The sequence below is a fragment of the Lissotriton helveticus genome, chromosome 4_1 (assembly GCF_964261635.1).
Source record: "Lissotriton helveticus chromosome 4_1, aLisHel1.1, whole genome shotgun sequence".
NCBI lineage: Eukaryota > Metazoa > Chordata > Amphibia > Caudata > Salamandridae > Lissotriton > Lissotriton helveticus.
Window position 1 is genome coordinate 1,308,822,879 of NC_136063.1, and position 15,624 is coordinate 1,308,838,502.

Below are 15,624 nucleotides of genomic sequence, written 5' to 3' on the forward strand. Positions count from 1 at the left end.
AGAGTACTCGCTGAAAAATCCTTGAACAAACAACTATCTAACCCGCATCTTTAGCAAAGAACTATCTATAATATCCTGGAATGCAGCTGGCCTAAAAAATAGTTCGGAAAAAACAGCATTCCTTTTGTCCCTGGGGGCAAATATAATATGCCTCCAGGAGACATGGTGCCCCGACAAAATCCAAATAGGGAAAGACTATTATGTATTGGAAGGTAGCGCCACTTCAAATAAAAAAGGACATGCCAGCGGGGGGGATAGCCTGCCTCTTATCAAACCGAATAAATTGGAACTATGAGCATTTTATGGACCCGAATAACCTCTTTCAGGTAGTAACTTTATCTGGGCCTGGTAATCCTAAAGCTGGCAATTGTCTGGCCCTGATAAATGCTTATATACCTCCGGAAGTCGGTTTTAACACAATTCTAAAAAAGGTCTTCCTGCATATTCAGAGTATCAGGGAGGAAGATCCAAGGACGGCTATAATTATCGTTGGGGACTTAAACTGTAAGATCTCCAACTCTAGCATAAACTTATTCTGCGATAAAATCAGAGAAGAAACCCTCCATATCCCTCGGGCAACGTTCCCTGAAAATATAAAAACAAACAAACGTGGCAAACTATTACTAAACGAATTGGCAGAAATGGACGGGATTATTGCAAATGGGAGACTCCCCTCAGACTGCCCGGCTAATTTCACGCACAAATCCTACCAAGGAGAATCAATTCTTGATTATGTAATACTGGGGACCCAATCATTTAAGTTGTTGAAGGACATCAATGTTATTGATACATCGCTAAGTGATCATAGAATCCTCTCTATTTCAATGAATGTAAAGTCTTCTAAATGTGACCAGTGGTCTCTGAACAGTGATCAAACAAACTTTGGTACCAAATCAGGAAGGTGCTACTGGAATGCAAGGGCACATCGAAATTTGGAAGCAATGCTCGATGTAGCAATATCGGAGCTTCCTTCCTGTTATGGTTCTGAAATTGAAAATTTCTCCCTGTTCTTGAAGTCAGTGATAACAGGGGCAAAAAAGCTTAATAAGAAAAAGTCCACTGGTATATTCCCTAGCCCTCTGAGGCTGCTCAACATAGAAATTAATAAATTAGTAAGGGCCCAATATTTAAATAGATCAGGTGTTACAGCACAACAAATTACAATGCTAAAAAGGAAAAGGAGAAGGCTTTTAGCCACATTACGTAAAGAAAAAGAGGATGTCATCTGGGTAAAAATAAGAGAAGCTGCTATTAATGGGGAAATGAGGCAATTTTGGCCCCTGTAGGTGAGGGTTGCGGACTGAGAACTAGCCCTCTACCCATCCCTATTGGGGAACAAATATGGAGGGATTTTGTCTCTAACCTTTATGCAAGCAACAATACGGTGACCTCTCAAGTATGGCCAATCAAAATGAGTTTGCCTTTGGAGTCATTTACAGAAAAGGACATAGACTTAGCTATCGGAGAAATGAGGCGTTCAGGAGCTATGGGCCCAGATGAATTGCCCATTAACGTACTAAAACAGAATAGGGCTAAATGGAGCACGCTACTTTGCCCAATTTTCAATATTTGTTTACTAAGTGGTATGGTCTTACCCTCCTGTAAGGGAAGTATCCTGGTCCCATTGTTTAAAAAGGGAGATCGCCTATCCCCTCAGAACTACCGCCAGATTGCATTGTTGGATGCAATCGGCAAAGTTTTTACAAGATGTCTGCTTAAACGAATAAACGATTGGGTGGAGTTTTCTAATATTCTCCCACTTGAGCAGACAGGTTTTAGGAAAAACCATGGGACCATGGACAACTTAACCGCCCTCCAGGTAATAACCGACAAATATATTGGAGCCAGAAAGGGGAGAGTCTATGCGGCATTCATAGATTTCTCCACGGCCTTTGATAAGGTCGACCGACAAGTATTGTGGAGAAAGCTTTATGCCTTGGGAATGCCTCATAGACTCTTATGTTTGGTACAGGATTTGCACAATAACACGTGGTGCAAAGTGCTTTTGGGGGGAGAAAGGGGTCTATCCCAGCTCATTCCATCGGCGAATGGCCTTAAACAGGGCTGTCTTTTAGCTCCCCTCTTATTTTCCCTTTACGTTAGTGATCTCCCCTTTACCATATCTGCGTGTGAAGGAATTGCGCCATGGCTGGGAGATAGATATATCTCTTGTCTAATGTATGCGGACGACATACTTATTTTAGACCTTACCCCAAAAGGCCTTAATAATCGTCTGCACTCATTATACACTTTCTCCGAAGAGCATTTCCTGAAAATAAATATCTCCAAAAGCAAGGTAATGTGTATGGAGGGGCGAAAAAAACTGAAGTTGGAACACATTAGCTGGGAACTGGGAGGCCAAAAATTAGAAAGAGTAAAAGCATATGTATTCCTGGGCAAGGTTGTTAATAGCAACTTGAGTAACAAACCCCACATAGAAAACAGCTCCCGCAAGGCAAAAATCACAGGGAAATGGTTTAAGAACATTGTATAAATCAACCGGCAAAAGACACTTTGGCTACCTGTTGGAGGCCTTTCGGGCAAAAGTCCCCCCAACTCTGCTTTACGGTGTAGAATTAATCGACTTAGTCGAATGGGGTTTTTTGGACACTATCGAGGGCATCCTCTTGAGAAGCTTAACTTCGGTCAATAATAGTTGTAGTGCAGCAGCTCTTCGTTTAGAATTCGGTCTAAAAAGTAGCTGGGCACAGGGCCTAGCAGGAGTCATTCGCTGGGTTATCTGTCTGATCAAAGGGAAGCCAGCCACTCTAAGATCCCTAATTACAAAAGAGTTGATGGGCCCCCTAAAAGAATACTCGATCCTTATAAAGAATTACAGGAAGGCCATTACACTGTTGGACTTAGAGGAAGCCACTCTTTTAGACCTTACTATGCACCAATTAAAATTAACATTAAAACAAGCTACATGGAAGCTGAGCTACGAAAGGGATCGCAACTTGATTGTGCAAAAGAAGGGGGTTACGCAAGCGGTTGATTCTTGTTTATTTAGACAAATGCAACCTTATGTCTCCTGGAACATTCCCCATGGTTTGCGCCGCTTTTGGCTGCTTCTTAGGCAGGATCTCCTTCCCCTGAATAAGTTGTTGGCCAAATGGTACGGCGTATCCAATGTATGCAACTTCTGCAATGCCTCAGTTCAAGATTCTTTACATGTCCTGCTAGTTTGTCCAGCTTTAATGGCCCACCGCCGTCGCTGGGTAAAGCCCGTATGTGTTCAGTTTGGTATTTTATCTGCAAGATCTCTGATAGATGCTACTTTTAGTCCCCCAAACGAAATTTTCTGTAACAGAATCTTTAATTTTTTTAAATGTTTTTTAGAACTGTATTAGATGAACGGTATGATAATTTGCATATTCTTTGCTAATATAAGACGTTTATATGTGGTTTTATTTTATCATATTTTGCCTGTTTCTATGTAAAATGTGGATCTCCAAGGAGTTCCAAAATCATATTTAAATAAATTGAATTGAATAGGAGAAGCATAGTTAAGAGCGGTCAATAGTGAGAGAGGACAAAATGTGTGAGGGGAAAAGCAAAACATAGAAGGAAGACTATTGAAGAGCTACTGAGGTGTTCTAACTGGTTCAGAGTTGAATAGTAGTAAAGCAGCTGAGTAGTGATTGGAGGCTGCTGGAAGTTTGGACATCGGTGACTACTTTTATTTTGTAATCAAAGGACTACGGCGACTACTTTATTTGATTTAGTTTATTGTGTTTGTCATAGAATGGCTGTGCAGGCAGTACCCACTCCTTCAGTGTTCTGACAGGAGCCAGGACTTCCTGTTATGGCTTGGGAGGACTGGAGGTAGTTTGTTGTGACATATCTAAAAAACGTTGAGGGATGTGTCTGTAGCATAAAGGAAGCTAGCAATGTTAACCCATAGTTTAGGAGTGGAAGGTAAGAAGTTCTGTAAACCTTAACAATGCTCGTTTATGAAAAGGGGGTATTAAAGCAGAAGATGGATCTGATGATGAAACAACTGAGAATGAATATACTAATGCCATTAAAGCTTTGGAAGAGAATTTTGAGAGGAAACTAAATATTGTGGTGGAAAGACACAAATATTTCTTTCATACCCAGTTAGCAGGAGAATCTATCAAGGAGATTGTTGCTGTATTAATACCTTTTGCAGCTTCATGAACATTTAAGGATTTATAAGTAAAAATAATTGGAGACTAACTGATTATTAGAATGAATAATATGAAATACAAAAAAAGTTATTAGGGTTAAAGGATGCATCTTTGGAAAAGGTACTTGTATTGCAAGAAGTATTGAAAGCACATCTTGATAGATCAAGGAGCTCAGCGAAGGTCAGAATATATTTGATTTAAATGATGGAAGGAATGTGAATGTGTTACAAAAAACAGAGTAGAAAAAACAAAAGACAACAGGGTTGTAGGAATCTGGCTTTTTAGGTAGTTGTGCCAATGTAAGGGAAGACATGTTCAGGGCAGTTGGGACATTTTTTTAAAACTGAACAAAACTCTAAAAGACTTTTAAAGGGCTAAATAGGGGAGGAGCCAAGAGTCGGGCCAAGATGGCTGCGTGAACCCTCGGCACCGCCAATACCATCCCCTGAGCCCACTATCCGGATGCCCATCCTGCCCCCTACAGATCGGCAATCGCGAGAAAGCAGGTAGTGGTGCCCCCCGATGAGAACGCGGACTCCCGACCTCGCCGAACACCGGAGATAGGTGCCCCGCATGGTTGGGCCTGTGCACAGCAGTAGCGCCTGCAATGAATTACCTGCCGCGGCGGAAGCGAAGAGACGTGGGTGACCCGGACCGGAAGTCGCCGGTCGGGCCGAGAACAGTGGGGGGAGACACCGTAGGCTCTGCACCAGAACTGACCTTACATGATATTATGTCTGCCATAGATGGGGTCAAGTCTTCCTTAGGCCACAAAATAGAGTCCCTGGAACATAAGCTGGACACTGTTTCCAGAGAGGTTAATCTCATCCGAGCGGATCTTACCAAGGTCAATGAAAAAATCAAGTCCCTGGACATAAAAACAACCAGTCTTACGGATGATGTGTCGCAGCTCCAGCAGGAAGTGCGGGACCTTAAATCTTTCTGCGAAACGGCCGAACGAAAGTTGGACGACTACTAAGGGAGATCTAGGTGCAACAACATTCGTATCCTAGGAGTGCCCGAAAAATCGGAAGGGCCAGCCCCCGATCTGTTCGTGGAAGAACTTATCTTAACACATCTCAAGCCCAAGGGTCTGGGAAAATTTTTCACCATTGAATGTGCTCATAGGGTCCCTGGCGGAAGACCGAAGCCCAGCGCACCCCTGCGCCCGATGATTGCATGGGTCCTGAATTTTAGAGACAGAAATGCTATCCTGCAAGCGGCCAGAATGGTGCCCCCCCTGCGCTATGAGAATGCAACTCTCTCTTTCTTTCCCGACTTTACGCAACTGGTACAGATACAAGCAGGAACTTCCTCGCCGTCAAGAAGAAACTTAGGGACAAAGGACTTAAATACGCCATGATGTTCCCAGCGCGTCTGCGAGTGGAGGCTGAGTGGAGAGCATGGTTTTTCGATAATCCTGAAGTGGCATAAGACTGGCTGGATAGTCGGCCCCCCAGTGACTTTGGGATGCGTGACCGAGGTGGAGAGCAGGAAGCACGAGAGCAGGAATGAGATCCAGCTATTATGATAGCGTACTGCACGGAAATGGCCAGGTACAGGAGTCATTGGCCTTGCGGTTAGACGTAAACTCTTACCATGTGACCGCACTGTTGTTGCATTTAACACGATCTAAAGAGGGACATTGATTTGTATTGAAACAGGCTCGGGCTGGAGGGCGGGAGTGTTGGCCTTCCTCCTCTCTACTACATTTAGTTAATTTTTTTTTAGTATTTAGTGTGTAGGGCGACAGGCACTCTGCCAGTTTTGTGATGGGCGGACACCGCGAGCAGGGGTGCAGGGAGGGGGTTGTTTGGAGGGGAGTGTATTATTTGTTAACTTTCTTTTGATTTGCTTTTCAATTTTGCATTTGAATTGTTTATAGTTTTGAATGCTTCAACACCATCAAAGGAGCAAGCAGTGACAAAGAGACTTTCACAAAGACTTAATGACGAGCGGTAGACAGGGATCGGGGGTCAGCGTCCTCAGTTGGAATGTGAATGGGTTAGGAGATAAACTAAAGCGAGGTGTGGTCAACCAGTACATCAAGAGACACGCCCCAGATGTGATCCTTCTACAAGAAACACACCTAATTGGAAACAAGTGCATGGCCCTGCATAGGGGAGGGTATAAACTAGTGGCACATGCGGGATTCACAACTGGGTCACGTGGGGTGGGCATTCTGATCAAAAACTAATTTCCTCTCATAATACAGGCCACGTGGTCAGACAAACGTGGTAGGTATATTGGGGTCTCAGGCCTATGGGAAGGGAAGACGGGTACGTTTGTCTCAATATATGTCCCGCCTGGCCTACAGATGGAAACTTTCAAAGACCTGAGTTTGATTTTCTTTACATTTCCACTGGGGCTTCTGATGCTAGTTGGAGACTTTAATGCGGTGATCACCGGGGACCTGGACCGACATCCGCCTCGTGCTATTAGACCCGCACAAAGATGGCTACCTTACTTTTTAGACACAATGGGACTGGTGGATGGCTTGCGGACACACAACCCAGGCAGAACACAATACACACATGTATCTAGTGCACATCACAGTTTGTCGCGCATAGACTATATCCTTATCCCTGCAGCGCAGGCACATGCTCTCCGTGAGGTACGTCATCAGGAGCGGGGCATTTCAGATCACTCCCCTTTGTGGCTGAGGATGGAATTGGACCACGTTAATATTGGTAGAGTAGACCCCATAAATCCGTGGTACTTGAAAGATCCAACCACACAGAAGAACATTGCGAAAGCCACCGATAGTTACTTTCAAGAAAATGAAAATACGGTTGATTCTGCACAGACCTTATGGGAAGCCTACAAAACGGTTATCCGGGGAGAGACGCTTTCCCTGATTGCAGGGAAAAAAAGGGAACGACAAGCTGAACTTGAGAGAACAGAGGAAGACATGTTAAAATTGGAAGAGGAAATAGCCCAAGCGGTAACCCCTGAGGGCCTTCACCTCCTGCGGTTGAGGCAAGATGAGTTCCACAGCATAGCCAGGGACAGAGCCAGGGCGCAAAGTAGAGAGGTTCAAGGTAGAATCTACGAACATGGAGACAAGGCATGGAAGCTGATAGCATGGCTTGACAGATGGGAGTGGGCATCGGAACTAGTGCCCGAGGTGCAGGGGCAAGATTCCTGCACTATTTCTGAACCACAGGCCATAGCAGACACGTTTGCAGAATATTATCGGACAGTATACAGTATGACCGGCAGATTCACTGAAGAAGACAATAGCGAGATAATTAGAGATATCAAATTACCCATGCTCTCGGGTGAACACAGGGACTACTTGGAATCCCCTCTGATGGATGATAAGGTGGCACAGGCCATTAGAGGAGTGCTTTCCGGAAAAGCAAAAGGGACCAATGGTATCCCTGTTTAACTGTATAAACTGAGGTCTAATAAACTCGCCCCCTACTTCCGTTCTATGTTAGTGGAGAGTAAGGAGAAGGGAATGCTCCCGTATGACCAACGAGTAGCAAACATAGTGGTCATATATAAGGAAGGCAAAGTCAGAACCAGCTGCGCATCTTACAGGCCAATATCAATACTGAATGTGGAGCCCAAAGTCCTTGCAAAATTACTAGCGACGTGTCTAATTAAAGTCATTACCACCCTGGTTCACCCAGACCAGTCGGGCTTTATGCCTCATCGTAACACAGCCCTTAACCTGTACCGACTGCATGGAGTACTGGGCAGAACTCACACCATACGGGAGCCAGCAGCCCTGGTGTCATTGAAAGCCTCTGTGGCATTTGACATGGTTGAGTGGCCCTACTTATTTGCAGTCCTGGGTAAATTGGGATTCGGTCAGGATTTTATTGGCTGGATTTGCCTTCTGTACTCTGACCCAATGTTCCGGGTAGTGGTAAATAATCACAAATCCCCTGACTTCCAGTTGAGCAGGGGTACACGACAGGGTTGCCCCCTGTCACAGCTCCTGTTCGCTCTGGTGCAGGACCCGCTGGTGGCATGGAATAGACAGGACCGCTCCATACGTGGCTTGCGGAGGTCCTTGGAGTGGGAGGACAAAATATATTTATATGCGGACGACATTCTGCTTTATCTCGCTAACCCGAGAGTTTCTTTGATTAGCCTCCTTGACGTGCTAGCAATCTTCGGGAGATACTCCGGATTCACGGTAAACTGGTCCAAATCGGTAGTTTACTTCCTTCAGGGGGACCCGCCTGCCATTCCAGGCAATTGCCCGATCCAAATTGCGCTTGAAGGTTTTAAATATCTCGGTATCTACATCACACTGGACTCCAATCTCCGCTTTGCCCGCAACCTAGACCCACCCTTGCAGCGACTTAATAAAGACGTCACACATTGGAGAGCCCTTCCCCTATCCATGCTGGGTAGGGCGGTTCTTTTTAAAATGATGGCTTTGCCTTGGTTCTTATATGCACTCCAAAATACAATGGATCCGGTCCCTGCATCCTATTTCAGAGAAATTGAGTGTCTCCAGAGACAGCTTCTCTGGGACGGCAGGTCCCGCATAGCGTTTTCAAAGTTAACTCTCAACTGGTACGACGGGGGAATAAGCCTAACCGACCTACGGAAATACTACTGGGCGTCCCAACTTGAGGCTATCAACCACGGGATCTTTGGCCACCCCAATGATCCCGGATATGCCATGGACAAGTGGCTCCTCCCCGGGGGAGAATATACTAGAGCATTAAACGCTAAGCCTCGTAGATTCCCGCTGACTGGCCCAACGGCGCATGCAGCTCAGATGTTAATTCAAGTGGAGAAGGGGCTTGAGCGGGTTGTGGCATTTGCATCACATACTCTCATGGGTGCTGAAAGCAAGTACTCCATAACTGAAAAGGAAGCATTAGCACTTTGGTGGGGAGTACAATATGTCAGAACATGTGTATGAAGGGCTCAGTTTGAACTGAGGAATGATCATAGAGCACTGATTGATTTATTTACTACAAGAGCCGCAGGGAGACCATTACCAAGTGCGAAAGGGCACCATATTTACAAAGAGGCGTTAAGCCATGTAAAGAGCACTGCGCCTTCCTGCACATAAACAATCATCCCTGCAACACAGGCCCTCTTGCACTGTGGCGTAAGTGTGTCTGTGTTGGAGCTAGACAGCTAATTTTAGCCTCACCACTAGGGAAAACATAGCGGACGGCACATCCCTGCGTTTTTAGGTCGAGCCTAGCCTAGAGGCATACGGGGCATGCTGTAGTCGAGTATACTGTAGAAGCCTCACTTACTCACCTCCCATATTTTTCATTGGCTGGTGTCATTGTTGTTGGTAAAAGCTGGCTTCTGATTCATAATGAGGCTTCTGAGTCCCGCCTTGATACCACCCTGTCTCCATGTATTGCCTGGACCTTTTACTTTGCGCGTTACACGGCATGCTTTATCTAGTGGATGAGCACTATTTACTTTATTGATAATAGTGGCTGCTTTTTTGTTGTATGTTCATGCTGAGCGCGGCACCCGCTTCAGGGACACTGCGCTCTGTTTATTTATTTATTTATTTTTACTTTAATTAGGAGCGCGGCGCCCTCTTCAGGGACACCGTGCTCTGTTTTTTTTTTTGTTTTTTTTTACTTTGGCTCATTGTTCTTGACATTAAGAGCAGATCCTGGGTGTGCGGTCTCTGCGGGCGCTGCCCCATGGACTGACGAGAGGGAGCCCGCTCAGCGCAGGCACATTTTACACCTGGGGGGCCAGGGGGTGGGTCCTGTGTCAAATCGGTATTTTTGAGCAGAATGTGTCTGGAGGGCTCAGGCCTCTGGCGGTGCCGATGCACTGCTTGTTTCTATCCAGACACCCTGTAATACCACCCGTCTGCAAAAACCCTTGCCTCCTCAACCCTATTTTACAGATTCAAACATCCCTCTGGCCCTTATCCACGCCTTCTTTCCACCTTCTGGCAGGGTAAACAGATTTCCCAAGAGGTGCGCGCGTCCAGCGGAGCCAGCCTGCTGGCAAAGTACCAACCATTATTACGCATGAATTATTCGTCCTCTGTGCGGCTGAAGCCAGGAGTTACAGATATAGGGCCTCATTTATGATAAATGACGCATCGCTGCGTGAAAGCAGCGATGCGTCACTTCTCAGTGCGCCCTCCTTGCGACATACCTGATGCGTCATATTTAATGTATGATGCATCATGTCGCAAGGAGTGACAGATACGTCAGTATTTCTGACGTATGTGTAAGTGCAAAAGTGACGCATTGCTGGAGTGTGTCACAAAAGTGACGCAACTCCAGCAATGCGTCCTGTCACATGGGGCAAGCTCCATGTGAAGGGGTCTGCGTCAGTCTTACGCCTGCTGTGAGGCAGGCACAAGATTTTGACGCAACGGCGTCCTAGAAGTGACGCAGTGAAATCTCATAGATTTCACTGCGTCACTTCTACGAGGCTTTTTGCGGGGGAACGCCCCCCCCAGCATACATTATACCTAACACAGGTATAATGTAGCGCAGGGGTTTACAAAGTGACGCATCTGCTTAGATGCGTCACTTTGGAAATAGTGCGCAACAGGGGGCATGTTTTACGCCGCCGAGTCATCACAAAAAGTGACGCATCGGAAGTGCAAAACTGACGCAAGGCCTCATAAATGAGGCCCATAGTTCTGCCTGTAGCAGCAGTGCGGCCCACAGGGGCAGATCCGGTGTCTTCCAGCCCCGGGCGGCTCTGTCAGGCCTTTCTACAGGTCTAGATGGTCAGTGTGCATGCTGGGCTTCTTGCTGCTCATAGGCCTGCGGTGCTGTATCTTGCAAATGTCAGTCAAGACTGCCTGAGTTTCATTGGCACTCCTGTGGTAGCGGTGGTCAGCAGTAAAGACACAGAGGAGTTGGGGGGATTTAGATACAATATAACACAAAGTTAGCCCTCTGTAAAGTTCTTTCCTTGGAAACAATACTTTTATACATTAACGGATTAAACGACCTGTTAAAATAGAGCATAGTTGTAAAAACCCGAAGTACCCAGCACTCACAGTTGGGTAACTATGACGCCAAAAAGAGGCAGTGTTAATATTTGTGGTCAAAATTTAACTCAGCTATGTTTTTGAAGCAAACTCTAGCTGCATTCTTGAAAGGATTAAGTGGATGTTGGTTACCTGCACTTCCAGACTAGATGCAGATCGATGTACAGATAGTCTTTCTTGTTATTTGCCAAGCCCAGGACAGCATTCAGTGTGTTCAGGATAGCTCAGCGGGTATGGTTTCTGCTGCTGGGTTTAGAGTTAAGGTCAGCTGAAGGAAAATGGGACACATATAGTCCTGCACCATCAAGTCCAGCACAGCATTCAGGTACTGTTTAGGATAGCTCAAGCGGGTATGGTTTCTGCTGCTGAGATCAACGTTTAGGGCAGCTGTAGGAAACATGGGTCGCATGTTAACTGCCATCACCCGTAGGTCACCAGCGAGGACACTCCCTGCGGAAAGGAGCACTCCTTGACGAACAAAAGACTAACTCTAGCTGGTCACACCTCAGCATTGGGAGCAGGGGATTCAGAAGGTGAAAAGCAAACCGTGTCAGGATGGTCCAGCTGCTGGCTGAGAGAGCTCTGAATGTACCACCTTACAAGCTGATAGTGACCGGGGCCAGCCTTGTGCCCTAGGAGCATCCAGAGACAGACGGATCCCCCTGCAGGCCTTGTGTAGCCAATAGGAACAGACTCAGCCGCCTTCATTCGAGCTGTTCGGCAGCGATGGCCATGCTTGCTTTGTGTCCCACTGTAGTCTACAGTGACGGGCTCTAGGGCCCTGAGGCCCAGGGCAGCCTACAGTGACAGGCTCTAGGGCCCTGTGGCCGAGTGCAGCCTACAGTGACAGGCTCAAGGGCCCTGTGGCCCAGTGCAGCCTACAGTGACAGGCTCTACAGCCCTGTGGCCCAGTGCAGCCTACAGTGACAGGCTCTACGGCCCTGTGGCAGAGTGCAGCCTACAGTGACAGGCTCTAGGGCACTGTGGCCCAGTGCAACCTACAGTGACAGGCTCTAGGGCCCTGTGGCCCAGGGCAGCATATAGTGACAGGCTCTAGGGCCCTGTGGCCCAGGGCAGCATATAGTGACAGGCTCTAGGGCCCTGTGGCCCAGGGCACCCTACAGTGACAGGTTCTACAGCCCTGTGGCCCAGGGCAGTCTACAGTGACAGGCTCTAGGGCCCTGTGGCCGAGTGCAGCCTACAGTGACAGGCTCAAGGGCCCTGTGGCCCAGTGCAGCCTGCAGTGACAAGCTCGAGGGTCCTGTGTCCCAGTTAAGCCTACAGTGACAAGCTTGATCGCCCTCTGGCCTAGTGTAGCCTTTAGTGACATGCTCGGCCACCTACTTTCGCTGAGACCTACACTGACACTCACCTGTATCTCTCAGTGGTCTTTAGTGACTGACACACCCGCCTTCAGTCTCAGTTTGACATACAGTGCCAAACTCAACAGCCTACAGTCTCAATGCAGTCTACAGTAACTCACTTACCGCCTAATGACTGAGTGTATAGAAACTCACCAGCCTATAGTCTAAGTGTAATCTACATTAACTCACTCAGCGCCTAATGACTGAGTATATACTATAATGGCAGGCTCACCAGCCTAAAGTCTTAGTGTAGACTATAGTAATTTACTCACTGGCTAATGTCTGATTGTTTACTATATTAGCAGACTCGCCAGCCTACCATCTCAGTGCAGTCTTCAGTAACTCATTCACCACCTAACGACTGAGTATATAAAAACTCACCAGACTACCTTTTAAATGTAGTGAATGACTCACCCACATTTTGTCTGAGGGTGGTCTATTTGTGTCTCGTGGCTCTGTGAACTAATGCATCCATTCCAGAGACCTGTGTTTAATTTAATGGCCACAGGCTAAAATCTCAGGGAATCAACACAGTAATTCATCCTTCAAAGGCTAAAAAATGAGCAGTGTAACAATAAAAACATGTTATTTCCCAATAGCACAAAGATACTCCTCAGGGGTCATGCCCTGCAAATATACCTGTTGTGTTAAAGTGACACACTCACCCACCTACTCTCTCAATATGCATAATCCATCTTCAGCTACATAATTTGGCACTACTGTGCCGCATAATTCCAGAGACCCTGCTTTTGATGAACTGTAGTCTACAGTGACAGAACTGCCTGACCTCTTTATTAGGATAGCATGTAGTAATAGGTTTGACTCTCTTCTGTCCTAGTGTCATCTATAATTGACACCTACCTTTCTCAATGCACCTCTTATTCACAACCTCACCCGCCCTTGTGTCCCAATATAACAAGCAATGGCAGACTCGCTTGCCTTCTTTTTTTATTGTAGGCAATACTGACAGACTTTTCCACATGTCTCAGTGTAGTTCGTAGTCCCATGTTTGCCTGCCTTCTTTCCCAGTGCAGCTCATACAGGTAGGCACACCTGTCCCAATCAGAAAAGAAAGGCTCACCGGCCTGGGTAGTAGTGACAAACTCACATGTGTCCTTTGCCCTCAGGGTCACATCCTGAATTAATGGCATTACAATTGGGGGTGGGGTTGCACACTACTCACACACCAGCGGTATCGCCCCTAAGGACTATGGTAAATGTAGTTACGTGTTCCGCGATGCATCTTTTTTCGATTCTCTGCTATCTTCGCAGTCTTCGCCATCCCTAGGCACGTGTTTCGGGGTATCACCCCTCGTCAGCAGGGATAGGCCGTGTTCTGGGATTGCCGATGGCTGCTGAATTAATGGCATTCACCATCTCCATATTTTTGACTCTGGGGGATTGAGGTCCATTGGTAGCGATGCCAAAGTGCTACCCTCATAGTGGTGGAAGGCTACCACCTTCATCAGGAGCTGAGCAGCACAAGCGCGGAGGTGGCAGCATACTGTATGATAATCAGTAGTAGTGAACAGGTCCTTTTTAGGCCGAGCCTGGGCAGCGCATGCGCTACACTGCGTGGCATATTGTATTCAGGTTTCGACTTGAAGCTTCACCCATGTCATTGTCCACTGTAAACTGTGATTTTTAATTGGTCACCAGGCCTAGTAGTCCCACCTTAGTACCGCCTTGTCTTATTCTGTATCTTCCCATGAGAACGCTCTCTGTTATGTGTGTTGTTACTCGGCAGGCTTTAATTACAGCCTCTGAGCACTATTTTCTCAAATGGCTTTGTCCTGCCTGCTCCTAACACTTTTTTCCTCTTTATAGGACAGGCGCTGTTTAAGCTATTGGCATTGTAAATGACAGTGCCTTTTTTGTATCTTAAAAAAAACACATGAATAAAAGGCATGGTAATTTACAATGTGAATAGCTCAAACTTGTAAATGCCAGACCTATTGCATATGCTTGTTGAAGTGAGGCAGCACGTGCTGTAAAGTTTGCTGGTGCGCCATTCCATTGTACATATGCCCCATTGTTCCCATATGTTATTTCTCATCTGCAGCCTAATGTGTCGTACTATTTCGATGACCGGTATAATCGCAACTACCCTGCCCCTTGGGGCCCCAGGTGTGTGAAGAAAAGCTAGTCGAGCTGACAAAAGGAAGTGGGTGAACATTAAGTGGAGAGAGTTATGTATATGAAATTTCGGAGGTTTAAGAAATACATAAAACAAGCAGGACTTTTACAGTAAATGAAATCATGAGACACTTATGTTGTATATGCGTTATCATCGCTGTGAATTAGAGCGCCTATGGGCAGACCGACATATATGTGGCACAATCTGCTTACCACATTGAGAATAGTTAGGTATTTCCACTGCCCGCCGTACAGGAACACTCCAGAGGGCTGGTGGTCTGCCTTCAGCGCCGAAACCAAACATGTAATGAGAAAATACCAGAGGAAGGCGACGAAATGGTAGGCGGTGAGAGTAGTGGTCGCCATGATGCGTTGGGCGCGAGCCTGGGGCCTTGAGCTGCTGCTGTCTCCGAGGGCTCCTGAACTGCTCCTCGGGGGCGTTTTGGCAGCCAACAGCTTCTTCGCTACTGAGGGAAAAGCGTGAAAGTTGCTCTTCTAATTTTTGGTTTGCCTTTCCCAGGTTTGCCATTGGTCAAGGAAACCGGAAGTTTCACGTGATTAAGAGCCCGCCATGATTAATGGAGATTAAAGGACGTTATGCAACTTCTTTCTGTGCAAGGGGATAACTGTGTTAATTAATTGGAGTCTGTAGTTTATGAAAGGCACAATGAACAAAGAACGGTTTCATTTTTTGTGCTAAGCTGGAACTGTTCATTGACCCTATGGCGGGGGTGTCTCTTTTCTACTTGCAGTACTACTTAACTTACTTTCAGAAAGAGGAGAATAAACTACAAAAAATCATATTGCTGTTATTATAATGTCATGAGAATGTGCACCCGGGGAATCTCACTATGTCTCTTGGGAAAGGCATGTGGCCATAGAGTTGGGCGAGCCAACAGATTAACAGGGGGAGCTGAACTGTAGCCAAACCCTGAAAATGTTTGCCATGTAAATCATTACAATATGATAAAGTCTCTTAAAAATTCTTTTAAATGTGGGAGCTTTG

General features: G+C 46.4%; 1 protein-coding gene across 1 annotated transcript in view; it reads right to left on the minus strand.

The window, feature by feature from the left end:
* The window catches only part of ADTRP (androgen dependent TFPI regulating protein), a 497,819-nt gene extending 482,835 nt beyond the window's left edge, over nucleotides 1-14,984 (minus strand). Inside the window, exon 1 of the mRNA XM_078685788.1 lies at nucleotides 14,832-14,984. Coding sequence (XP_078541914.1) covers nucleotides 14,832-14,984 — 153 coding nt within the window. The remainder of the gene's footprint in view (nucleotides 1-14,831) is intronic.
* Nucleotides 14,985-15,624: the final 640 nt, after the last annotated feature.